We start from the raw sequence: 27,466 nt of genomic DNA on the forward strand, positions 1-27,466 counted from the left end.
ATACCCACCTTGGACTGTCTGGGTTTGAGGGTTTTCTTTGGACTTGCTATTGAAAGAGGTCTAATATGCTGATGTTGGATACACACACATTCCTTGGCTCTGGGATCTCCTGAGAGCCACTCACATTCCTCTGGGCATCATGGCTCTGCCTCAGGGTGCCCTTCAATGAAAGCCCTCTGAAAACTCTCTGCAGCAGCTCTGTGACCCAGGGCTGGAGTGATGCATCAACAGGCACCTCACCAGGGGAAATACTCAGCAGTAGATGTTGAGAAACACAACTTCCTCCAAGAAACTCATCCCAGGGAAACTGTGAGAGCCAGCATGTCCATCTCAGCTAATATCATTGTCATCCCACTTCCCCACAAGCAAGTCTTAAGGGCAGCAACCTGTGACCTTTCACTAATCCAAACTCCCACTGTGCTCTGTGGTTCCTCCTGTCTACCAAGAGCTCTGGGTCAACTGTCTGTATGGAGCACCATTTCCCTGGATTCAGGATCCTTGGCTGCTGGAGGCTCTGCTGGTGAGATACAGCATTGCAGAAACTACCAGCCCACTGTACAGAACTCCCTGGGCACACAATTTACTTAATCCTGTAATACTCAAATACAATGCCAACACCCATGGGAAGAGATTAGAGATGCTTGTTAGAGCTTCACAGCAGAAAAGGAGTCCCTTGGAGTTTAAAACTTACAAATTAGTGGGGCTCTCTGTTGATCAGTTAAGGGTATCACTGACATTGGCCCTTGCAGCAGCTTTCACTCACACCCATCACTCCAGTCAGTCTTTGGATAAACATGGCCCTTGTATTAAGGGCAGCAGGACTTGCAGTTAAATGAGCAGTTTTAAATACATGATCTTCATTTAAGGGAAGGTATTCAACAGGGGGAAGCTCTAAGCAACATCAAATCTGCTCTAATACTTAGTACTTTCTATTACACTTTCCCCTCTGGAAATGAACGCTGCTATTGAAATAACCATCCCTAAAACTGATAAAGCTTTCAAAAAAAAAAAAAAATAGAAGTTCAATGCCACACATCTTGGTCTTCCTGTACATCATCCCTTACAGCTGTCAAAGAAAAGGGAACAAACAGAAAGCCTAAAGCTAGGCTCAAAAACAGCAACAGGGAAATTCCTGTGTGTCCCTTTCCCAAAACTCTCAGATGATGTTAATGGAGCCTGCTGAAAAAGACCATCTGGTGTTCTGGTCTTGAGTTTAAGGCTAAATCAACTCCTACTCCACTAGAGAAGCTTAAAATAAAACTGTCTCACCCTGGCTTTACCCAGCATACAGCTGATGCTGCAGCAATGCTCCTCAAAGAGCCAGTGACGGAGAGCTTCCAAGCCCTAGAGGAGACCAACAGTATCTCCACAGCCTCAAGCAGTTACCTCCCCTAAATGGATAAATTAATACATGTTTCTCTCTGAATTTTTACAGCTCAAAGAGACTCACGAAAAGCATGGGAAACACAAACCCAATCTTTATCTGCTGGAAGGTGAAGGCCATTGTGCTGACGTCATTCACACTCTACCCAAGGCTAATACAAACCCTGCTGGTGTCAGTTATCACTGGTTTGCATGTTATGTAACACTAAAAATCAAATTAGAAAGCTGACCAGGAAGGTACACATGAGGTAGAAAAGATAGGGAAGTGAATAACCGACAGTAATAATGTTTCCTTGAGGTCCACAAACATGGAAAGGGTTTCTCGTGTGGAACAAATTGCTAGTGAGAATTAAATGCAGAGCAGAATCTTCCTGCACTTCTTTTGCCCCTAGATCTGGTAAATACTCTGCCAGGGAGTTTCACTTGCACAGTCTGTCAAAAAAAGAAACAAAAGGATGTTTTTCTCTTGGCTCTACCACACTGCCTCCTCCCAAGAGCAAGGGGTGGCTGTGCAGTGGCTCTGAACTGCAACACTAAAAACTATCAGGGTCCAATCTTAGCTACAGCACAGGCTTCACCTCAGCCTCTCCATATCTCACCTCCCACTTCTGCCTGTTGTTCATGTCCTCTGCCTGGTCTCTGTTGATAAACTCTCCGGGGTCAACCCTAATAATCATTTCAGTGCACAGATACAAACAAGCACTACCCCAGGCCCCCAGAAGGCTGCCAGTTTCAAATGGCCTTTTCAGAGCAAGATCACTCATTTACATCTCGGAAGGAAGGATGTCACCTTACACACAGGAGGAGTTAAGATACTTTATTAATCCCCAGTGGCTGCTGCACAACTCAATTCTTTCTCATGATTACATGAACATTTCTCCCCACCTCCTAAGGGCAAGAGGGAACAACATTCTCCACTTCAACACCACAGCAACACTGCTCAGAAAAAAAGGTGGGGTTGGAGGACATAAGCATTTATAGTTCTGCATGAACCATACAGCCCATAAACAGAAACAGCATTTTTCTGTTTACCAAGCACACTGTACTGGTTCTCTATATAAGTGAAGGACACCGTGCAGGGTGCACTGAACTTTGTTTTCCTGCAGTTGGAGGATCTTTAATGGCTTGTTTTAATGGACCAAATAGGTCTGGCACAAGCCTAGAGTCTATATGAGCCAGCTGATGGTCATGGAGTAACTAGTCACAGGTTTTTGCTCTGGCTGAAATTTCATTACACAAATGGTACCAACCACGCCATGCACTTGAGAACTGTAGACTAGACAAAAATCAAGGTATGGGCTTAGTGATAGGTGTTATACAAAACAGCAATTTCCCTTTTTATTCTCCTTTGAGTTTTAAGATTAGAAGTTAAGAGCTTCTCTGCTGTCATGAACAAAGACAAGACAGGATGAAAAAAGGCAGGTTCATATTCTCGAGAGTCAAGTGACCCCAGGTAAGGGGGCTTTCAGAAAAGCTCCTTTAGCTTCAGAGAGGGAGTGAAGTAGAAGTGAACCACACTAAATATGTGGACTGAAGACAACATATACCCAAAGTAAAAGTGAAATCCATTTACTCCAACTGTTTTAGTAGAATCAATCCTCTTGCTTGAACAGAGGGACATTCATGTACTTGGAGAGGGGAAGGCATAGTGCAACCAGAGAGGTACAAGAATCAAAAGCAGGACTGGGAGGAAAACGAAACAGGATCATTCCATCAGAAGAAAGTTCCCAACTTCTTTCAAAATTGACCAAATCTATATACTGTTGTAGAGAAAACTTGCTGTTAATGGCATCATCAAAGGCCATTTCCTACGGCCTTGTGCAAGTACAAATAAAGGAGCGGGGTGCCCTGTTTCAGACCATTGATAATGGGTGTGGGAGAATGTCCTTAATTTGAGCCATCCCATCTCCTTTCAATTAAAGGAATTGGGTTAAATCAAGGTTCAGCATGAATGTAGCTCAATTAAGAAGGGATAGGGACAGCTAAAACAGCTGCAAATGAGACAGTCCCACTGTGACTCCAGTTTAAGCTGGCCTGTCCAGTTGGGCTGCTGTACAGTAACAATAAAAGGGATTGTCACAAAAACTCCTGCCATCAGTGCTGCTCTGAGAGCAGGTGGGGAAGAATCTAGAATAAAATTCATTCAACTGGGGGGAAGAGGAGAGATTTTTCTTTTAATTGCACAGATGTCAAATGCATTCTCAGAAACTTTCAGAAAGAAAAAAAGAAGTTATTACTTCTGAAACTAAATGATTTTGGCTTTTGAAACAACTCCCATGAAACAGTTTTTCTTCTCCATCTCCTTCATTTCTCATTCTGTTCTAATTCAAGGCTTTATGACACCTGCACATGACATTACTGTAAATGACCTAAATTTTATTACATTGACTTCACCTCTCACACTGCCACAAGATTAGCACAGGGACAACGTGCCAGCTCACACAGGCCCAGCACGGAATCAAGGCTGTTGGTTGCACAAAAGCCTGGACACATTCCTGGGAAGATCTCTGGCTGCTTGCTGCTGTGCTCTCCTCCAGCTCAGCCAAATAATGTGTGACTGGATAATGGCCCATCACAGTCACGGCGGGACCAGGAGACAAATCGAGCATTAGCTTACTGGAAAAATCAAAGATCTCATTTAATAGGTTTTTCAAAAGAATTTTTTTTAAATTAAATTTTAAACACTAATGGTCTCCTCATTTTAATACATTACAAATTTGCACATGTTGAAAGGAAAGGATTATCTCTCCCATAGCACAGCAATTTGCCTACCAGGTAGGTGAGGCCCCATCTCAAAACACTTTATATTCTTAACTATAGTGATTAAATTTTAGCTCCATTTGAAGGAGCTCCTCATGCAACTCAGATTTAGTTTCAGTATTATTTCTTTTCAGGAGGCAAACTTTATAGAATGCCTAAGCCCCAGTCACTCCCTCTACCAGCTGTGTCACATAAGCTAAAGTGGTCCAGGGAGGAACAGTTGTGTTGAAAGATGAAGAACTTTATTAATTGACATCATCATGGAAGGACTCCCCGGATACTGGCAGCTCTCACTGGTATGAATTTTTGCTCACAACTCTCAAATCCAGACTTTGTCTTCCCAAAGAGAGTCAAATACAGGCTATTTCACTGTACAGTCTATGCCTTTTACACACAAATGAATGATAACAGGTCCTGGCTAATACTCCAGATCCAATGCTAAATATTTATGCTGCTCTTGACGTTGAGAATCTGTGGCCCAAATCCATTAGCAACAGCTTTCATTCAACTCATTTCAAGAATCTGAAAATCTTGAAGGATTTGAGCTTAAGTACTTAATTGTTTTTAAGTTCAGGACGCTGCCAACACAGCTACCCTTTCAGAGAGCATAGCTTCACAGATGTGATGTCTGAAGGGATCATTAAAGTCACTTATTTTGATCTCCTACCTTACATGAGAAAGAACACTGATACTTGATACAACTACTTGTGAAGAGATTTATAGGAGTGGGACTCAGCTGAAGTTGGACACAGTTAACAAAGATTATGTGGAGGTCTGTATCATGTTTAAATATCTATAAACACTGAACATTCTGTGTTTATCACGAGGTGGCAGAAGGGGAAGCTTATATATAAACAAGAGCCAGTCTGGACCATACCACCCTACTGCAGGATCCTCCCTTTGCCATGATCTCCTACCACCTTTTGCTTCACTCATCCTCTGGAACTGATTTAGTTGAAAATACAATGGAATAATTAAAATTCAATGTTTCCTTATTACTTTAGGGTCAAATCATGTAAGTTGTGGGGGTTTTTTAAATGAACTTGTACACATGTTTCAAGTAGTATATTATTTGTCATTTCGCTTGAAAGAAACATTTCTTCTTACTACAGCTATCCTGAGTCATCTTGAACCACAAAAAATTTAAGCATGATTCAGCAAAAGGGGAAATTATGCAGAGGGGAGACTGGTGGCATTTTGAACCAGCAGAGCAGGAAGATGTATTTCCAGAGAGCAGCGTGACTTTTAGCCTAAATATACCAGAATGTGACAGAATGACTCAAGGTGAAGAAATACCCACAAACCTAAAGGTGAAAAGGCTGCTTGTACGGGACTTTCTCAAAGCCAAGACTGAGGTATTGTTTACTCTTGAGAGTTGCAGCAACTTCCTGCTGGATTACTCAAGAGCCTCTGGATGAAGAAGGAGCCAGCACTCCACGTGGGACAGGAAAAAAAAGACATCTGTCAGGAGACCAAGACACAGGGTAGGCAAGGAAACTGAGCTCTGTGAGCCAGGCAGAATCAAAAGGAACTGAGAAGTTGTGGTGTCCCCTTTGAAGTGTTATATCACTTGTTCTCCCATTTCCTATTTATGCTGTTAAAAAAAAACCAAGGCACACCACCCGAAACACAAGCTGCTGCTTAAGCCCAGGCACTTTGCCTGTCTGTAGACTAAGGTGTTTATATGACCCCTCATCCCAACATTACCCAACAGCACTGCTGAGCACTTGAGGTTTTATCCTCACAGCACTCACTGGGCCATTTCTTACCCAGAGAGGCTGAGCTGCAGTAAGACAAGGTGTCTTTCCACTGGAACAGAACTTGGTTTTCTAAGCCTGTGCTGTTTAGCCACGAGGCCAAAACACTTCTGCAGCAAACACTCCCCAGGAGATCACTTTGCTCTCCTTGCAGAGCAGCTGCTCATGTTTTACTACAGTGAAGGACAAAAGCAACAAATAAGTGATAATTCAAATAAGAGAACTGGTATCTGCTTCTCAAAACAGAGACTGTGGGGCCACGTTAATTGGCACACCTATCTAGCACTCTTACTATCACACTGAAAATATGTGACACAATAAATAGGAGGTAATTGTGGGCAATGGTAAAGAACACACCTTAGGACTGCCTTGGGTGGGTATGTGCTATTGCACTCATCTCCTCCCAAAAGGCATTTAGCATGGGAACACAGCGAGGAGATATTAACAACTGAAGTAGACAGCAGGATTCTAAGTGTTCAGATAAAGAGATTGTTCATACCGCATTTTCAAATCATAATATTCCAGTTGTTCCTCTTTTATATATAAATAACCTACATTCGTATTAGCAATTTGCTGGTTTCATGTTCAACAGGTAAAGCAGTAGCTGGAAGCTAAAAGCTTTTATAGATTTCTAATGTGATCTACAGTGTTTCCTTTCATTTCTTATTTCTAAAATGGCTTGAACAGGAAATTATTTTGCCTCTGCACAAACACAAAAAACCCCATCAGTTGACGTTTCCAGCAAAATTCCCCACCCTGCATCAGGGTGAAGAGTTGAAATCTTAACACTTCCAATGAGCCAAAAAAAATCCAAGATAAATCAATCATCTGTTAAAGCTGATATATTCCAATGTAAACATTTTCATGAGCTAATTCTGAACTGTTTTGTTTTGATTCTGATCCTCTTTTAGCAGAAAAGTATTGTAGTTGGTTTAAACTCCAAAACAAAGAACTGATTAAATTGAAACAGTATGTTTCGTTTTGCTCTAAACAATTTTAAAACTGACATCAATTTGACATTCAGCTTCCAAAAATATCTGGATTTTCTTTGACAAAAAATGGGGAACCTAAGTGCATCAGCTACAAAAAAGTGAATGCTGATGCTGGTTCACATTTTATCAAGTTCTAGTTTTAAACTGCAAAGCTGAGCACCATTGATTAGTTTGGTGCACAGGCTGGGAACTGCCCTTCACCTTGTTCTCCCTTCTTCAAGTGTAGAGCAGCAGGAGAAACCCCAGCTTTTGTGGGCACAGTTCAAAACATGTGAAAAGCATATTTGCACAGCAAATCATTTCATAGTGACTGTCATCTACTTGGTCATCACTTAAAATATCTCATAAAATCAGCGCACTGCACACACTCCCACTTAAGAGAAAATAACCACCAGCTGCTGAAAATAGGATGGTCATTGGGTCAGTGCTCCATTTCACGTAGTTATTGAGTACCACTTTTTAAATCAACTAGACAGATGGGAAGTTGTTCTGACTCCAAACAACTCTGAAAGAAGAAACAGAACAGGGCTACAGAGAGCGCAGCTGCCCCAGGCAGCAGTGCACAGGGCACTGTGATGGAGTGTAACAGTATGGCATAAAATACAGAATGATGCACTAGATTCAAAAAATTAGCAAAACTTCCTAGGCATTTTACATTAATGTATCAATAAGCTGTTACAAAAAGCTTTGGGCACGAAGAGTTGTTGCACTACAACCCTTCCTTGAGAAACTAAGACACGCTTCTGGAGGCAGTCTGCTAGTGAGCAGTTTCGATCTGTTGGTGCTTGTTCCTACTGTAAAAGTGTTTATAGTAGAAATAATATGAAAATACTTGTTTGAGCAAGCTTATCTGACAACTGTTGTGGTAGAGAGAGTGCAGTACACTTGGAAATGAAATGTGAACAAGGAAATGTAACCAAGAGGCTTAGGAGCCAAAGTCCTCTTTTAAACAGTAGTGCTGGGAAAGTTATTGAAAGACAATTAGTTATCTGAGGATGGAGCTCAGCATAAAGTGCTCGGAGCCAATTGCTTGTGCTGTCCTGTAAAAGCTTTCCAGCAGTGACGCAACTGCAGACATTCCTTTTCATTCCTGCTCCTCATTTGAAAAAAAAAAAAACCAACAAAAAAACCAAAAAAACAAAAATCTCCCTTGAGCTAAATCAGTATAAAAGAAAGGGGCAATTTCAGGCGGCATTCCAGAGTCACCATAGATGCTCAAATCCCTACGGATTCATGCTTTGTGTGCCTACACAGCACAGAGAGGGAAGCAGCACGCTGTGCCTTGGGGAAACCCAGCGCTTGTAACAGCACTTACACACTTTCACCATCAGAGCAGACCATGGCAGCAATTTCCAAACTTTTGTGCTTACAAACCCATTGCCTGCTGCAATCAGCCCTTCCCAAGTGCTGACGGCTCCAAATACTGACAGAAGCCACTGCAATGCTCCGAGGTTGGTGACCACCCTCGGCTGCTACGAACCCATCCTTCTTTAGCAGTAACAAAGCGCTGAACAGGGAGCACTTCGCCACTCATCGGAGTGACTCCGAAGAGCAAAATACACGCTAAAACAGGACTCTCAGAAGAAGGGAACAGCCAGGTTCACCGCTGTGAGGTGGACTATGCTGAGAGAGCTGCACCCCCCGTGGGATGGTCTGTGCGGTCCCCGGGGGTCTTGGCTCTGCTCTGGAGATGCTGAATCGCGAACAGAACGCACCGGCCCTTCCGCGGCTCCCGCCCGAGCCGGGAGCGGGCGGAGGCACCGCCGGCGCTGGGACGGCCCCCGGGAGCCAAGGCGACCGAGGGCAGGGTCCGCTCAGCCCCTCGGGAGCCGCAGGACCGAGCTCCCCCTGCCCGCTCCGACCCGGCACGGGGGAACCCCCGGGGGGAGCGGAGCCGAGCGGGACACGGCGCTGCCCCCCCGCCCCGGGGCTGGACCCGCTGCGCGCACAAACCGCCCCAGCGGGGCAGGCAGGGCACGGCAGGGCACGGCAGGGCAAGGAGAAGCTTACCCAGAAGCGGGACCCGCAGAAAGCCTCCATGTCCGCGGCAGGGGCGCGGAGCCTGCTCCCGGCGCACGCCGGGCTCCGGGCGGGGGTAGGAGCCGGTGCCGGCCCCGCTGGGCGGGCCGGGGGCGGGGAGTGGCGGGGCCGGCGCGCCCCGTCCCACCCGCCCCGCCGCGCCCCTCGGGCCGGGAGGCGCCCGGCGGGCGGGCCGGGATCTCCCCGGGGCGGGGGCGGACCCGCAGCCCTTCCTCTGCCCCCGGACCCGCACGCCGTGGGTGACCTCCCTGTGAGAGGAGCTGCTCCCGGTTCAGTGTGAGCTGCTGGGATAGCCGCACCCCTGCTCACGGAGGGGGACTTCGGTGGTCCCCACGTGTCAAGAAGATGCTGTGGATGCCCCGTCCCTGGCAGTGTTCAAGGCCAGGTTGGATGGGGCTCTGAGGAACTCGGTCTAGTGAGTGACATCTCTGCCCATGGCAGGAGATCGGAACGAGATGATCTTTAAGACCCCTTCCAACCCAAACCAGTCTGTGATTCAAGCGAAGGGTGATCTGAGGGATGGTTACTCAGGGAGGCTGCACAGAGCTGGGCCATCCTCTGGGTTTGGGCTGACCACACCCATCCATCCAGATCGCTCAGGTTAACGTTAATATCATGGAGACATTTGATGCCTCCCATTCAGAAGGGTGTGGAGCGTGGTTGCCCCAGCAGGACTTAAGTGAGCATTGCATTGCTTCTCCATCAGTCTGCAGCCTCTTCCTTCACGCTGCTTGCTTCTGCTGTAGCCATGTGGTTAAACCCATGGCACAGATCTGTTTCCATAAGCCTTCAGTCAATAAATTTTCACTTTTATATAAAAATAATAGGTTTTGTAGTGTAGCACCTTGGACACAATCTGGTTTTCACCTCCCTGTGATGCAGAAACACTGTTTGCTTTCCTGTTTGTCAGGATTTCTACAGCATTATTGATCTTCCAGCACCTGCTGTTTGTCCACCCACTTGCTGCAGCATGTTCAATTAACATCATCTCACGCAAAGCACCCTGCTGCCATAAATCAACTTCAGTATTTTAAGAGTTTGAGTTTCCTTCCTTGCTGAAAGGTGAGGAACCATCAGGTAGAAGGGTGTTGTCAAAAATGTTCACCAGAATGGAAGAAGAGAGATCACAGAATCATAAAACCATAGAATCGTTTGGGCTAGAAGAGACTTTAAAAATCATCTAGTTCCAACCTCCTGCCTAGGCAGGGATGCCACCCACTTGATGAGGTGGCTCAGGGCCCCATCTAACCCAGTTTTGAACACTTCCAGGGATGGGGCATCCACAACTTCTCTGGGTAACCTGCACCAGTGCCCCAGAGAAGCACAATTACTGCTATGTCCCAAAAATATGTCATCCCAAAAGAAAAAATATTCTGCTAACCTTTAATGAAGATGCTGGGCCTGTTTCCCACTCAGAGTACTACCAGAGGAATCCAAACTACCAGTCTTCCCATGCACACTGCTGAGACATTTACTGTAGTCTGGCTAAAGCTGCACCGTCCTCACTAGTGTGGGAAGATAAAATCTTGCCCAAGATAAGGTTCTCAGGTATTGCCTACAAGGTCTGAAATCTCAGACTGGTCCAGGCTAATCAACACAATCACATTGCAACCCTCTCAAGGAAATACCAGAGAAGCACTTGCCAACTGGGTGAACAAGACCTTTGGAGGAAATCATGGGTTGGCTTTGCAAGTCTTACAGTGAAACTTTTGTTCTGTGGAATTGCACTGCAATAAAAGTTTTAATAAAACTCAGAAATAGCTGAGAGTTATTCCTTTATGGCTCTTTAAATATGCTCTTCTGCAATGAACTGTGAGAGCAGCTGCTCCAAGAGAAATGCTGAGAATTTAATAGCTCTTGACACATGAACGTGCACCACTGTTCCTTGCACCGAGGAGCAGGATTTGGTGCAGTTTGGGAATGTGCCCCAAAATAAGACCAGCTCTGACACTGTAAGATGTCCCAGGTACAGAGCTACCTCACAAACAGCTACTGTAAGCCATGTGTACAGGAGGGGAGAGGTTTATTTTATCAGTGTTCTGCACAGTTCCATTGATATGTGAATTAATCCCTGATTAAATTATTGACTTTGGTGGTTCTGTGGAACCTTATGGCTTTTACACCATATCCATAGAGGAAGGTCCTGTATTAGGGTATTTCCCTTGGTTTCACAAGACTCTAAAGAGGAGGGAGCCCTAAATAATTCTGCCTCTTACTTCATATTGCTAATTAATGATGGGCAGCTTCTGCCTTCATTAGCAGCTCATGCCATTAAACAGGGATGGTAGTGATGAGTGGGTGTTAAGTGGGGTACCAGCTCCTCCTGCATGTCCCCCCCCAGCTTGAGGAGAGCCCCCAGGCAGCCCTGTGTGGACCTCAGAGCAGACACTGCAACTTGCACTGGCTTTGCATTGTAATTACTGTCTTACAGGTGCTGTCTGGCAAAACAGACAAGCAGAGAGGGAAAAACCAAGGGCAGGAATTAGGGAAATATTAACGTCTCAGACAGAGAAGATGGAGGGGGAAGCTTAAAAGCTCCTGGGAAGGGCCATGGTAAAGAATTCTGCTGAAACTGGTGCAAAGCAGAGCCTGAAGCACTATCTCAGGCAGCTCAGGATGGTCCTGCTTCCTTTTAATGATGGGAAGGGAGATGGAGGTACCTAGAACATATCATTACCCTTGTGATGTTACCCCAAATTCAGGCTGGCTCTGCAGGAAAATGAAATGGCACCTTTGGTGAAAATGTCAGGGAGGTTATGAACTCACCTCTCACCGGACATTTACTCTTTATTCTGGGGAGTGGCAAGATCTGATCTGGATTCATTCAGCAATAACGTATTTAAATCTTCTTTTTCATGCCAGCTGCACAGTAAGAGACTTTTCACCTGCTAACACACAGAGAGGTCAGGCCAGTGCAATCAGGAAGCACCTCAGGGGCACACCCAGGCTGTGTAACAGAGTCTGGCTATCAACTGGAGCTATTGACTGGGGCAGGACAGGAGGTAACGTGAGGGAGAAGCTGTTTGGGTAAGCACGGTGCCAGGTAGGAGGCAGGATGCTTTTCATATCTCACCTCAGGCTGATTTGCAAAGCACTAACAGCAGGATGGAGTGTGGCCGACTCCCAGAGAGACCTGTACAAAGAAGCACATTCAGAGTTGAGGGTTTGGGGATGGCTTGAGCACATTCAGCTCTGGAAGTCACAGTTTTATGGTTAGTTGACTATAAATATCACCTTCTTTCTCTGCTTGGAACAGCAGAGGCTCAGCTTCCTTTCCAAGACCCACAGAGGTGTCACATTTTACAGATGGTAAGAAAAAGAGGCTGCCAAAGAGGCTGCATTCACAGCAAGGCCCTACACATTTACTTCATAAAAAAGGGGCTGACACCTTGTTTTAACACACATAAGATGGGAACTTGTAACAAACTCTGCTTAGAGTCAACACTGCATGAGTAGCAGCAGACTTGGGGTTTCTCCTTCTCAAGCAGTCAGTGCTGTTGCAAATATGTGCATCTCCCTTCTTGCAGGAAAGGATTTAATTTCCTGATTTCCGGAAAGTGCAATGAGCAGTTTAGAAGTCCCATGATGAAACAGATGAGGGAGTGGGCTGGGAATTCACAGCCTCAGTTTTTACTCACAGCTCTGCTTTTGGGCATATACCAGCTGCGTGGCTTTGTAGGGAAGGAGCGGAAGGCAAGAGTCCCTGGGAGGAAGGACAGAGGCAGCAGTTCCCTGGGAAGCCAGCACAGGGAGGCTGGGACCACACTGCATTTGGCCTGGAGCTGCACTGTAAGGTCATTCATACTGTGGGGCGAGGTGGGGTCCACTTAGTGCATCAGGTCTCTGCGAAAGAAGAAAATAGTGTTATGACTCCTCCAGGACACTGTGTAATACCAGCTTCCCCTGTTCCATGAGTGCTCCTACTGAGAGCAGTGAGCAGGAGAAGAATCTAAACATGCTGAGAACTGCCTAGATGACCCCAAAGTGATCCTGGAGCTGCTCCAGCCCTGAGCAGCCAAACTCTTAATGCACTGGGCGTCTCTCTCTCACCTGCTAGAAAATTCCACAAACACGCTCTCAGGTGCCTGCAGAAGTTGGCAGAGGCCATGGCAGGTGTAACACCCCAGCTTGTGGGTGACTTGGTTGCAGAAGGAGCTCAGAGTGATGGACAAACAGCCTCAGCCAAGCAGCACGTGGCACTTAGGCCTTCTGGAGCTAAGACTCAAACTATCCCAGTTCAGCCCCTGACACAATTGTCATGGTTTATCCTCTGCCCCTGCCAACCTGTCCACCCCACAAACCCCTCCTGCTTTTAATGGGCTGAAGCTGCTCAGGATTTCACCACAAAATGGGCTGAGTGGCTGAAGGAATCCAAACACCAGATGCTGCTTTATTTGAACAAACATGGACTTGTCACCCTTGGCCGCTCTGAGCTGGTGGCATGTGGCAGAGCAGTTCTGTGCCTCCTTTGCAGGTGTCAGCACAGCATGTGCTGTCCACTTCAATGTATTTTTGTTGCAGAATGATGACAATATTAACTTCTTCCTGATTTCCCCCAAAACAGCTGGATTCTGCTTTCGGTTTCCATAAAATAACTGTTAGCACAGTAAGTAATTAAGTGGTTTAACCATCCTTTCCATTTCCCAGCTGGAGCTGCAGGGGTCTTTGGCTGCATTATTTAGAGTATTAAATAGATATGGAAAGATGATCTATTCAGGAGCTCTGAAAGCTTGCCAATTATAGCATCCAGGGACTCAAACAATAACAGAAAATGCCAGAGGATGCTGCAGGATTGTAATAGTGTGTTGTAAACATATCTGAAGTACTGAATTCAACAAGTAAAAATCAACTTAAGGTCCAATCGCCCTCAAACGTGAAAATGCCAGCGAGGCTTTCACTGGTGACCACGCCAAAGCAAAAAGGAACAGCAGGTTTTGGGGACCCCGGGTGCAGCCTGAGCTCATGCTCACAAATCTCCCAGCTGAACCACTTCATGGCAATGCCATCTAGTGACAGGCACACAGTGAACACCCAACCTCTGCACCTCCCCACAAGCCGTGTAAGATGGCACAAGGCTGGCTCGATCCTCCTCCTCCTCCCACGCTGGGCCGAGCTCACAGACCGTGGATGTGTCAGAGCTGCTGTGATGGCACAGCCCGCACGGGACGGCACAGAGGGGCTGTGCTGTACGTGTGTTTGAAAGGAGGCATTAGGATGTGCAGGGACAAAGACACCTCTCAGGTGCCTCCCAGACTGTCCCTGGATGGATCATTGTCTCCCTGGGTTTTGCACAGGCACCAGTCCCAAAGCCAGGGAGCAGCACTGACAGTGGGTGTGAGGGGTGGGCTGGCATTGAGCAGCTCCCACAGCACCGAGCACACAGTGGCTCTGCCACAATAAGACTGGATCTGGGAGAAATCCTTCCTCTTTCCTCCCTTGGTAGCAATTTCTATAAATTCTGTGGCTAAAAATCCCCACTGAAGTAGAAATTATTTAGCCAAGAAGGCCAAAGGCATCCTGGCTTGTACCAGCAACAGTGTGGCCAGAAGGATGAGGTCAGTGACTGCCTCCCTGTACTGAGCACTGATGAGGCAGCACCTCAAATCCTGGGTTCAGTTTTGTGCCCCTTACTGCAACAAAGAGAATGAGGTGCTGGAGGGTGTCCAGAGAAGGACAGCAGAGCTGGGGAAGGGTCTAGAGACAAGTCTGATGAGGAACCACAGGGGGAGCTGGGGGGCTCCGCCTGGAGAAAAAGGAGGCTCAGGGGGGACTTTGTCACTCTCTCCAACTACCTGAAAGGAGGTTGGAGCCAGGTGAGGGTTGGTCTCTTCTCCCCGGTAACAAGCAACAGGAGAGAAAATGGCCTCAAGTTGTGCCAAGGAGGTTTAAACTGGAGATTAGGTAAAACATCTTCACTGAAAGGGTCGTCAGGCATTGGAACAGGCTGCCCAGGGAAGCGGTGGAATTACAGAATCAGTTAGGTTGGAAAAGACCTCTGAGATCATTGAATCCAACCTACGACCCACCACCACCTTGTCAATAGACCAGGGCACTGAGTGCCATGTCCAGGCTTTCCTTGAACATCTCCAGGGACAGGGACTCCACCATCTCTCTGGGCAGCCCATTCTGTGGGCTTCACCCTTTCTGTGAAGAAATTCTTCCTAATGCTCAACCTAAACCTCCCCTGGTGCAGCTTATGTCCATGTCCTCTCGTCCTGTCACTGGTTGCCTGGGAGAAGAGGTGGAGTCACCATCCCTGCAAATATGTGAGACACACGCAGATGTGGCACTTGGGTACATGGTTCAGTGGTGGCTGTGGCAGTGCCACGGTGATGTTAGAGGGCTTTTCCAACCTAAACGACTCTGTTATCATAAATACAGGCACTGCCCTCCCTGCCCCCCGCCAATCCTGCACTGTTTCTGCAGCATCGGGCAGGGAACACAGCGCACCGCGGGGTCCTGCTGACCCATCTCCCCGGTATCGGGGGGTCACAGCCCCCGGTAACGGGGGGCAGCCCGCCAGACCCCCTCGCCCCACGCCCACTAGGTGGAAGCAGAACGCCGCGCTCGGGGCGCTCCCGGCGCCGCCGCCGAGGCCGCGGGACGCGGCTGCCCACGGACCCCCTCCACCCCCGGGGTGTTGGTCACGGACCCTCCAAAGCTTCCCTGGCCTCAACCCTTTAATCTGCGGGATCCTCACTCCTGTCAGCTGGTCACAGAGGGTCCCTTACACGGTGCTGGTGGCTGTAAAGAGAGCCAGGCACGTGCGTTTAAATTGCTTCTTCCTGCCTTATTTTTGGGGATTCTGGTATAGGTCATATCTAAGACATGTTGCTGTGTCACAGTTTGTACCTCTGGAACACCTGAAATACAGAAAGCACAAATAGGCCTTTTCTGTTTCCCATCTTACAGTCTTTAGCAGAGCTTTTCCAATGGGACACTGTTCTCCTAAAGCAGGACAGTTAGCTATGTTCATCTACCTGTCTCAACTAAGCCAGAAACAAATTAAATTTAAAGTGCTGCTTCCCTAGACACAGGTACCATTATACAGAAGACAGCCTGGTTCCATGCAGCATCCCAATTACTTACGAAACAGAGTAACTGAGTGCCACGCCTGAGTTTGGGAAGTTGAAAACGCATCCACAAGCAGCCAGCCTGGGTTGGAGCCTTCAAAAAACCACATCAAAACTCAGCAGGAGAGCTTCATACAGGAACATTCACAAAACAGAGCAGGAAAAAAAGCCCTCTCCCAAAATTCTCTGAAATGCACTGTTGGAAATGATTTGCTGTGAGGCCTGTGAGGAACTGAACTCACCTGTGAGCAGAGAGGTGTGAAGTGCTGGAGCCTGTGAGCTGCTCTGCTTCCTTGGCTCAGCCTGGCTTATCTTAATACCCTGGGGATCCTCCAGCCTCAGAAGGGTGGGAAGGCATTTCAGTGGTTCCAGCCTGGTGGGGTTGGCCCTGCAGCCTGGACAACACAGACACTCACAGAGCTCACCTGGAGTCCTGCTCTGCGTGGATTTGCACGGGATTTTGCACAGATCCTCATTTGCTCTCTGTTTAAGGACTAATATCCTTCCTGCTCCTTTCTTCTGAGAGATGACTCTATCAAAGCACCCTCTAAACAACATAATTGCACTGGGTATCAATTTAGGGTCCCTCATGTTGCAGAGCAATTGGGTCATTCCAGCCATAGAGGAGCAGGGCTGCAGAGTGCCCAGTGCCTGGTTCCTCCCTCCAGTGGCTGCTTCCCAGGGGAGAGGAGATTTCATGTTAGGATCTACATAATTAATTCCCTAAAGACCCCTGAAGAGCCTTTTAACGAGGGCATGTAGTGACAGCTCAAGGGAGAATGGTTTTGAACAGAAGGAGGGTAGATTTAGGTTAGGTAGCAGGGAGAAATTTCTCTGTGTGAGGGTGGTGAGGTCTTGGCACAGGTTGCACAGAGAAGCTGTGGATGTCCCATCCAGCCTGCCCTGGATGGGGCTCTGAGCAACCTGATCTAGTGAAAGGTGTCCCTGCCCACAGCAAGGGGTTGGAACAAGATGGTCTTTAAGGTCCCTCCCAACCCAAACCATTCTGTGATTCCATGAAAAGCAGCACCTGGGCTCTGAGCCCCTGCTGCCCTTCAGCCCCCACGGCAGAGCCATCCCCACCAACTCCTGCTTTGCAAGGAGTTAAATGACTGCAGGAGTCATGGGGGAGAGTCTGCTGGACTCTAGGCTGGAAATCCCAAAGTTGTGAATGCTTGGAAAAGCCCAGCATCTTCCTCTTCACAGCAACACATTTTCATGGACAGATCAAATCTGCCCCTTCTCCTGCCTTTCCCCCTCCCCACTGGCTGCAGCTCTCCCCATTGCAATCCCAACATCCCTAAGCATCTTCCTGAGCTGTTCCCTGCCAGTGCAGTGCAACCCACAGGAGCACAGCCCATGGTCTCCCAGGTCCCACAGCACACCCTGGGCGATGCACTGCGGGGCCAGATTCACTCTCAGTGTCAGACTGAATTGCTTCACAAAAACCCAACGTTTCACAATCTTCCTTTCAACCTCCCGGCTGCTGCTGCTACCCGATACCTACCCCAACTGTTCTCAATTAAAACATGACCAAAGACTTGACCACTCAGAATGATACAGATTATCATCAGCAGCAATAAAAGAAAAAAAGGGAAAATGCATGGTTGTTTTTCTTTTCAAAAGCTTTTAATAGGACACATTTGTTTTTGTCATTTGTAAAGATTTACACTCATTTTTTGTCTTTTTTTCTTTTTTTTCTTCTTCTTTTTTTTTTTTTTTAAAAAGGAACATTTTAACCCAATTTTCCCCCATGAATACCACCTTTTGTTGCCCTGACCAAAAGACCTTGTTTTGGCCTATATACCTGATACAGTATAACAATATATTAACTATTAAATACAAAGTTCTATCATATATACTAGGTTGTTACGGACATTGCAATGGTACTGTGCCTACTCTAGTTACCTCGTGTAATAGTGTACATGGGTTATTATAGCCAAAGGGGCAGAAAAGGGGAGACTGGGGCATAGCCTAATTTACAATGGTAACACTTTTGTTTTCTTTTTATTTTTTTGTTGTTTGTTTTTTTTTTTCCCTCCTTGAACACACCTGGTGCTGAGTGCAATCCACAGAAGTCAAAAACAGTGTTTTCTTTGCCCTCCTCCAAAATATCTACAGTACAAACAGCCTGTAACCAAGTTATGAAAAATCAGTTCTATGCACGAGGGGCTGCAAGAATGGAATTTACGTTTTCCCAGACATGTCTGCCATCTCTTCCTCCCCGTGTGTCAGACTGGCAATAGCAAAATATTCTCCTCCTACCTGTATACAGTAAATCCACAGTAGTAAAGTGCTGGTGTGCTTGAATGAGCTGGATAGCCATGCGACTACTTCACCATCGATAGGGGCTGGGTTTTGGGGGTGGGTGCTTTGTGTGGGTACAGTTCTCAAACAGTAATAGCACTGCAATATCGTAGAACTTGAGCTTAGCTGCTTACTTCTGAACACGACCTGGATGCAGGCTCTAAAACTAGGCTCTACATGTCGTAATACAGTAGGTCTGGCTCCAGGTTATGAAAAGAAACTTGTAGATAAGAGCTGCTTCTGTTGCCAAGATGCTACGCAGACTTTTAACAATTTCTCTATAGATTTCTACAAAAATATAAAAAATTCTATCAACATAACCATTCTACAGAATTCCTGTGGATTTTTTACATTTTGTTTAAAAAAGTCAAATTCTATAAAACCCCCCCAAAGGTATTTAAAATTATTTTAAGATTATTGCACACGCTGCAGTACATTTGTATTTGTCTTTCAAAAGGGCATCTAGAAAAAACTTATCTGGTTTAGAAAACAATCTATTTTACATGGATTTCTTTTCCTGAATGCATCACCATAGAGTATCTTTTATTGGCTAGTCTTTACTAAATATTCACGTATGATGTAAACTTCTTGTTACTTCCACAAACCTTGTCAGTGGGCAAAACCCCAAGTATTGAAAATAGAAGAGCCTTTAGGCTTTCTGTTACATTTGGAGTTGAGCATTTGGATAACATCACATCACTGTTTTGTGCCATGATTTCACGCTAAAATGTTCAGTGGATTTTTTGTAAGGAAGGATCTGTAGAGTAGTATCATTCCAACTATATGAACACAATCCTAATCAGGAAGGAACCAGGGTTGGCAATTTCAGTGGCCTAGCTGGTTTCCCAAATTATTTAGCACATGTGAAAGGAAAAGCTACGGCTCATTATGAGCGTAAACCTGAAAAGGGATTAGGAATATTTCTCAGGCTTAATACACTGTAATTTTATTATTTCCCTAAATATGATCTGGGGGAAGAACTGATGAAAGGTTTGTTTGAAATCATTGCTTCAGACGGGCTTAACTCTGAATTTGGGCTGGCATATCAAAGAGAGCGGCCCCTGTAAGGGCCCGTGTTGAAGAGGGGAAAAATGTCCCAGCCAAGAATTAATCTAACTGCAGCAAATAGTACAGAATGTTAATCCTTCCACTTCAAATACACTGATTGCCTGACTTCCTGCTGAAAGCCCTTACATTTCTCCAAGACATGTAAATCAATAGGGATTGTTTACAGAGTAAACGTCCTCAAGTGAAAATAAAGGGGGCTTAGGACCTCACATAGGCTGTTGGGTAGAAACAGCATCTTCTTGCGTGTACACCTGAAGCTCATGCAGATACACGTGGTGGAGACAGTTTAATCTCTGAATGGATAAAAGGCTGTACATCAACATGTTGTAGTGATTTGAAAAGATCAGTAGTTCTCAAAGAAAGTTACAAACTCCCGACTGACAGAATTAGCACAAATCCTCCTCTTGCCTGTGCTGGTTCAGAGACACGATCCAGCAAAGCCTCATCCACGGGTGCAGTTTCAAACCTGTTACTACTGGCACACTTCAAAGCGTGCCTACAGTCTAATTTAGCCTACATCTTAATGTGATTTCATGGAAGTTGAGTGGAGTTAATGTCTGGTTTGCATCACTCCTGTGAGGAGGGGGAGGTGTCGAACGGGGCCAACCTCTCGTGGGTTTCAGGCTGTGCTGTCCAGTTTTACAGAGTGGTTTTTGCAGAGGGTATTAGCACAGGAGTAAACAGGTAATAACTGAGATGATTGACAAGGACATGTTATAAAGTAAGGACATGAATTCTGGTTTTATCTACTCTGTATCATGATGTTGCTGCTTAAGGCTTTTGATAGTTCGGAAATAAAATTACAGTCAGGGTCATGTAAATTAGCTCTAGCAGGGATAGCAGAATACCTGGCTATTTTACTGAAAATCAGCAGCCCTTTCAGTACCTGCAGACTTTCTTCTAGGTAATCTTTATAAAAACTTGCAGTAGGCCTTGACTCTATAGAACATAAGCACACGATTTTAATTTTAAAGAATTGCTTAAATACGGTCAACCTCAAGGCATTTTAGGCAAGAGCTCAACTTTAAACATGTGCTTAAGCCCGCTGCTATGCCATGTCTGCACCGAGTACACCCACTGCAAGTCCTAAACTTGGCCTCACTCCTTTCCACACGGTGCAGAGAGGAGGAGCTCCACTGCAAACAGAGGTGTAAAACTCAGCAAAATAAACAGTCCATCTTGGAGACACTGGAAAAACATCCTGGAAGTGACCACAGGCTTTTGTTGCCTGTTTCCTAGGCACGTATGAAAATGAACCATTGACATGATTTTGTGAGTTGCCAGTGGATGATCCATAACATCCTCTCATAATTCAGCATCATGTACTGTTAAATGGTTCTGCCCTTCACCATCCTCAGACACCTATCAGCATGTTGTACCTTCCTGGGTCTGAGCATTTGCTTTCACTCTGAATGTCAATTTTATGCAAGGTTGGAATATTTCGTTAAAAAATTGCCACTGCATTTCTATACTACCCAAACAATCTTTTTTTTTTTTTTCCCAGAATATCATTGAAGTCCAAGGGGAAAAATAAATTACATTAAATAATCCTTTTTTACTGCTGACTGTGGGATACATTTCCTCTGTAATGCACTAATTGGCTACATTTTGTGCTTTGCAAAACAAAATGAAACCCAAATAAAACAAAACAAAAAAAAAAGAGAAGGGATTAAATATATATATTTTTTAGGTTAAAATATTCATAAAAACCAACTTTATCTCAGAAATATTCTGAGATACATAAAATAGAAGAAAATTAAATGTCTTTAGTCACAAAATGTACTACATCCCGCAATACTAGATTCAATTAATTTAATAAAATATAATATACATATAGATTCTGCACATTGTATTGCTTTTACCTAAGCAGAACATATGCTTAAGTAAGCGTGATATAGGTTAACCCCTCTTTTAACCAGCTGGTTCTTTAATCTTTCTTTGGAAATTTTTTACCCAGTGCCATTTTGGAGTACAGAGTATTTTAATTTTTTTTTCTTTTTTTCTATTACATGAAAGGAAGAAAACATTTGGCACCAACAGAAAAGTAACTCAGGGGTCCATTTCCGTTTGATCAAAGGAAAAGCTAGGAAGTGTCAACAAGTCTTTCTTTGGGGTAGGAGATGTTGACATACTGTCTGGAAGCAGCGAATCCCCTATATCCATCGAATCCTTGGACTCACAGGATGGAGCACGCCGCCTCAAGCAAACGTCTCCACTGGCAGGTGAGATGCTGTGAGGTCCTCTGGGTACCAAACTCTGCCCATCGGGTGGATCTATGGATATACAGGGAGGGCTCAGTTTTTTCTTCTGCCGCGTTCCTTGCAAGCCTTCCATTTCACTGACCACCTGACTTATGAAGCCAGAGGAGCTGGACGTGGAATGGTGCTGAGGGCTGTTTTCCATGGAACAAATTTCTATTGAATGTCTCCTTTGATCATCTAACCAAGAGGGCGGTTTTTTTAGAAGACCTTGGGTGTCTACACTGTGGTATTTCTTCAGGTCCTTCAGTGTCACGCTGCCAGTATTGCCTACGTTCCTCTTAGGAGTGAGAGGCTGACCCTCTGAACAGGCACTCGAGGCTGTACAAGTTTCTGAAGTGAAAGGCTCTGAGGAGCTGTTTATTTCAGATACTTCTTGGTCCATTGAATCTCCAGGGGTCTCCTGATACGAGTCTGCACAAGCACAGGATGCTGGTGCCTGCTTTGAAATATTATACTGATTGTGGGAATGCTGCTGCGTGTGAACGCTCACCCGACTCCATGCAGCCAACTCATTCGCTTCTGAGGGCGTCAGAGCCACTGGTGACTCCTCCTTGGGCACAGCAGGGACATTTGGGTCAGAGAATTCACTCACCTCAGTGTGGAGATTCTCCTTGCTATCCAGAGAGTCGTTCCTTATAGCCATCTGTGTCGGAGCGCAGAGGGATTGGGGAGGAGAGGAGTTGCCAGATGAGAGAGACAGACCAAACAAAGGTTAGTACAGGCATGACACAGCATTTACAGGGCACTCAGCTCTGCTGAGATACCTCAGCACAGACCCACTGACTCCTACAAAGACCCTTGTTGTGGGTTCTACCAACTCTCATCTTCAGAGATCTGCGGGTTTGTCCCTGTGTAAGTGACAGCAGAATCTGGCCCTTCACTCTTTGAAAACGGTTGACCTTGAGCTTTCTCCTCTATGGATGGAGGGCTGCAAAACCAGACTGCCCCCACCCAAACTCACACATGTTCTTGTTATGAAAGGGATGAAGTGCTACAGCAAAGCCCTTGATAATTTTAGCAGCCCAGATGCGAGGAGGAGAGGGAAGATGTGCAAGTGAGCCTGTGTGTATTCTCTTCTCTAGCTCAGGTGATGCTGTGGGCACAGAACAGGATCCCCAGAGCCAGCACACCAGAGCAACCACACCCTGTGCCAGCATCAGGGTGACAGCCTGTCCCTGGCTTTGGTCCCTGCTGGAGCCACGACTCTGCACCATCTTATGGCAGGAGCAGGAAAAGCTGGAGTCCAAAGCTGGACTAATAATAACCTGCAAATATTTCAACTTATTCTGATGTTTAAGTTCAGGCTTCCTAAGGTACATTTTGCCTTGGCTGTCTGGAGCCATTCGCAGAATCAGTGCCTGCTGGCAGAGAGAACCTTGGGCATGTTTTGAAGGCTTTGTCTTTTCACTGCACTGCGTTCCTTGTCAAAAGGCTTTATAAATCAGACACATTAACTGGCCCTTAAAGGCAGAGTCTCGGTTTGAGAAGACTCTTAAATGATCTTAAAGATTAAAAACTTCACACAGAAATCTGGAGGAAATGCATACAGCTGGTCTCAGTTCTTTAGAAAAACTGTAAGTAGATGAAATTCCTCATACTAAGGAATACTTTTGTGACAAATCACCCCAAAATGATCATAGAATTTATATAAAAATTGTCCCGCAAGGATCGTTTGAGCCAAATGATCTCTATTCAGCAAAGCTCTTGTCAGCTGCAGTGTGTTCATGTGTGCACAGAAACACCAGAGTCTATTGCTGCATCTGCACATCCCCTTTGTCAACGGGGAGAGCTGAGAGAATATTTAATACGGCAAACAGTTTTGTCCAATGTTGGTGAACCCTTTCTAGTTAAAATTTCACAGCGACTAATTTCACTGGCAACTAATCAGTCAAAAGTGAAGTTATTCTGGTCTCCTCAGCACCAGTAGCTTTAGTGAGTGTTTGGGAGAAGAAATCACGTTCATATCCTGAGAACAGACACAGACCACACAAAAGTTGAATACAGAAGCAAAAAGTAATTATTATCATTACTTTTGCTTGCACACCAACCTGTGTTGCACACCACGACAGTATTAGTCACCACCAGCTCTTTCTTTGCCTATGATACAGGCATCTGTGGTTGTTGTTAGCAGTAACTGTTTGTACAAATGTTTTACTGGTTTGTTTGAAAATAAAAGGACCCTCTGCCATCCCAGTGGGGTGTACACCTGTAGTAGCCACAGCTTGGCGTGGGCTACACCTTGGATACACAGTCCTGGAACTACAAAATCAATATAGGTTTAACTTCAGGTAGAATTCCTCTGGAGAAAAGCTTTAGTGCAATGCACTGCCAAGGAGCATAATCCTCAGCAGGAATGTTCTCTCAAAGCATCCGATCCACTCATCTTCATCTGCGAGTGCATCGCTAATTGTCAAACACTCCGGAGTCTAAACTGGACGTTACTGTGGGGGCTGTGCTCGCTCTCCAGCACTCTGGAGGGAAAGGGAGGTTAAACACACAGGTTTTAATGCTCAGGGAAAGTGCACGGACCAGGTATGTGGTGGACAAGATTTATCTATTAGAGATTTAGGAGACGAGAGGGCACGAGGGGGGAAGGCAAAGAAGGAAAAGAAAGAAAAGAAAACAAATCAGAATTGCATGCAGTATATGTAACAATAAGGAAAAATGGGTACTGCAAACTAAAATGCTTTGCCAGTTTGGGCTATTTGATGTGCTGGTGAGAAATTAGTGGTGGCAATAAAAAAGGAGCCAAGCAGAGAGCAACTGAGCAAGCAGAAGAGCTGGGGTTGTAAAGGGAATTTTGCCTCTTTAAGGACTAAGTTTCCCAGTGGCTGGCCATCTAGATTGCAATTAACAGTAAAAGCAATATCACCAGGAACAGCCTTACTGCTCCCATTAGCCACACTGGTTGCTCCTTGCTGCTCAGGAGTAACCCAAGGCAAGTCCTCATGGGTCTGCCCGTGGATGGCATCTGCTCACTGTCCCAAAGCTTTCTGCTCTCTGAACTGTCACTCCAAGACCGTGCTCATGTCACTGCATGAGCAGGGAGAGGGGGGAAGACAATAAATTAACTTAAACATATGAAAAGCTTTAGAAAAAGAAGCCGTCAAAGATATGAACAAAATTGAACTGGAGAAGATGGTCAACATGGTAATTTATTCTGGCCAGATCAGTTCAAAAGGATGGGTCTGTTATTCATTAGAAAGCAAGAGAGAGTGGTTATGAACTGGAATCATGACATCAATTAGTATCCCCATTAGTGGTGATTGGGGTAGCTGGCCAGCCCTGTGCAAATGAATACATGCAAGGAATTTCTTATGTCAATTTAGTATTACAGACTAATGTAATTGTTAACCTTGGTACTTCACATTCATTTTTAGAGCTTAATGAATCAACTGTCTAATTTGTCAATGTTGATTAAAAGATGAAAGAAATGGGACTATTTTCATGCAGGAAAGAAATTGCTTTTGAAAAAATAGAACCGATCCACTTTGTGTATGTAAAATCAGGCATGAAACTACTGAAGAAAGCAGAGTTTTTGAATCAGATGTGCTTCTGGTCCTGGTCCAGCTGCACAATCAATGAAATATGCTTAAAAATGTGAGAGTGAAGCACAAGTTTAAGTATTTTACTAAAAAAAGATAAATTTAAACGTATGCTTCCAATCAACCAGACTGGAATCTTTGATTAGATCTCTTAGATCTTTGATTGAATCAGGATTTAAATCAATTCCAGGCAAAAACCAGAGATAAAACCAGTTGCAAAATAAAATGTGTTCTGTTTTGCATATACTCAAACTTTTCAAAAGCTCACAGTGGATGGAAAAATATTTTAATTTTCAATTCTCACTGTAAAGCCAGTATGCTTTCCATGATGGTTCTGCCTATGAGATAACCAGCTTCCATTAAACACTTCTCCCTCCTTGAGAAACCAGAGGAGTGAGAGGGAGGGTGGCCTGGGATGGAGCCTGCAGTCCCTGTGTCCTTTCAAGCACCGAAAAAAATCACAGCAGTTAAGAATTAGTTCCTCAACCCCAACGAGCCCCTGGGGAGCATTTGGCTGCATTTATGAAGAGGATTGGAAAAAAATAAAGTGCTAACAATGTGGAGAACATTTAGGCATGTTGCCAAAGGAGATGATACTCATCACGCACATTCTTTGGAGACTCCTGGACGGCTTTCAGATCAAAATCCATCAACCTTTTTGTTATTTCTGTAGGAGAATTACAGTTCTCCCGAGGTTTCTCTGTGAATCCCTCCCTCAATTTAAAGCACGGCTAACAGGGAAATGCACCAAATACGAAACCTCAGCAGGTTCATGATGAAGAGTCTGCTTACCTGCCTGCGGAGCAGCCTTTCAGCAGAAGGAGAGTGCACCTGCTGGGAAACCTGGGGCTTGCTCTCCCCCACCAAATGGCCATGAGCTCTTATGTGGTGAAAATGGTCTTTTGGAATCTGCAGGAGGGAGCTCGTGTCCGCCGGCTGCGACTGCACCGATGCCTTTGAACCTTGCGAGGGGGAGAAGAGACAGAAATGGGACATGTTCATCTGGGGGCCGTGTCTCAGCCTCAGTGACCTCCCTGAGAAAACTGCTCTGTTGCACCTTGGATCAGAAAGGCACAGCAAAACCACTGAATTCAGCAGCTGGCTCTCCACGACTGGGAAAAAACTCCCGCCTATCAATAAATTACTCCAGAATTGTCTATTATTTCATTTTTCTTGGCATTTCCCCCCGATACAACTGGGACTAGCTCCTGTTAAGAACAGAAGATTAGGAACTAGAAGTTCATCTGAACTGGCAATTCCTACATCCCTGCTTTAGGGCCAACAACTTTGCAGGCAGCTTCACCTCTGAGCACCGCAAGTATCTGACTTTGAAAGGCTGTAGGAGGTGTCTCTGTGCCTGATCCTACCCAGAGACCAACTGCTGGGATTGCCAAACCAGCAGGCACACTGGAAAAGAAGTGAAAGGGAACGGCACCTGGCAGCTTTCAAGGCTGGTTTTACAAAGCCTCCCAGGAGAAGGAAACACATACTCTCCAGCCTCTTCTTGACCCTTTGTGGTTGCTGGCTACTTCTTCTAAAAGGTTTGAAACTCTGCGTGCTCCCCCCACACACAGGCTCAACATTTTTCAAAACAATTCATTTAACCTGGACTGCATCCCAGAGAATCTCATTTGTCCTGGAATCTTTCCCAGAACAACAGCCCCATTACGAAGGAGTATTCAAACAAATACCTCCTGCAAGTGCCAGTGTTTCTGACAACAAAACCTTCTCAGCTTGAAATATTATGGCTTAGTTGTGGTGATTTATTAGAGGCGCCTGGCACCTTTTGCTATCTTCACAGCACTTTATAATATTACAAACTGTAAACAGGTGGGGGTGACTTTCCCCACCCTGAAAAGAAGTGACATTGTAGGCAGAACAGGACAGTGATGCATACGTCAAAATTTGGGCACCTTACCCACCTCCCAGCACTTTGGCCCGCTTAAGACAATTGGAATTTCACCAGAAGGAGAAAAACACAGAAGGTTTAATTGCTTAATGTGGTTATAAGACATCAGCTTTACCTTTCCAAAATCCTGCATCTCAGTGGAACAGTTTTTCCTGTGGATTTACAAGGGTGCAATGCCTGCCCTGCCCAGCCAGGGCTGTCAGATGGGGCCAGTTTTCCAAGTTGGAACTGGGAAGTGAAATCTTGAAAAAGAAGGGACTTGGAAATTACCCACTTTCTGTTTGAGTTGATGTTGTTCTTGTTCAAGACAGGACAAATACCTCCCAATTAAGGGTCAAAAATGAAGCACTGGAAACTCCCTCTGTAGCAAA

General features: G+C 45.5%; 2 protein-coding genes across 18 annotated transcripts in view; both read right to left on the bottom strand.

Annotated features, from left to right (window-relative positions):
- Positions 1-9,018, bottom strand: part of ABCC3 (ATP binding cassette subfamily C member 3) — a 47,780-nt gene extending 38,762 nt beyond the window's left edge. For both annotated transcript variants that reach the window (XM_051797981.1, XM_051797982.1), the window contains exon 1: positions 8,903-9,018. In XM_051797981.1, the coding sequence (XP_051653941.1) occupies positions 8,903-8,932 (30 nt within the window). In that variant the 5' untranslated portion in view covers positions 8,933-9,018. The remainder of the gene's footprint in view (positions 1-8,902) is intronic.
- An 8,598-nt stretch (positions 9,019-17,616) lies between these two features.
- Positions 17,617-27,466, bottom strand: part of CACNA1G (calcium voltage-gated channel subunit alpha1 G) — a 146,256-nt gene continuing 136,406 nt past the window's right edge. For 9 of the 16 annotated variants that reach the window (XM_051797966.1, XM_051797964.1, XM_051797963.1 and 6 more), the window contains 2 exons: positions 25,979-26,148; positions 17,617-22,284 (listed from right to left, as the gene is read on the bottom strand). In XM_051797966.1, the coding sequence (XP_051653926.1) occupies positions 21,430-22,284; positions 25,979-26,148 (1,025 nt within the window). In that variant the 3' untranslated portion in view covers positions 17,617-21,429. The remainder of the gene's footprint in view (positions 22,285-25,978; positions 26,149-27,466) is intronic. The other 7 variants (XM_051797970.1, XM_051797977.1, XM_051797975.1 and 4 more) reach the window with 3 other exon arrangements.

The sequence above is a fragment of the Manacus candei genome, unplaced genomic scaffold (genome assembly GCF_025592945.1).
Source record: "Manacus candei isolate 608988 ecotype Guabito, Panama unplaced genomic scaffold, ASM2559294v1 h1tg000047l, whole genome shotgun sequence".
Classification (NCBI taxonomy): Eukaryota; Metazoa; Chordata; class Aves; order Passeriformes; family Pipridae; genus Manacus; species Manacus candei.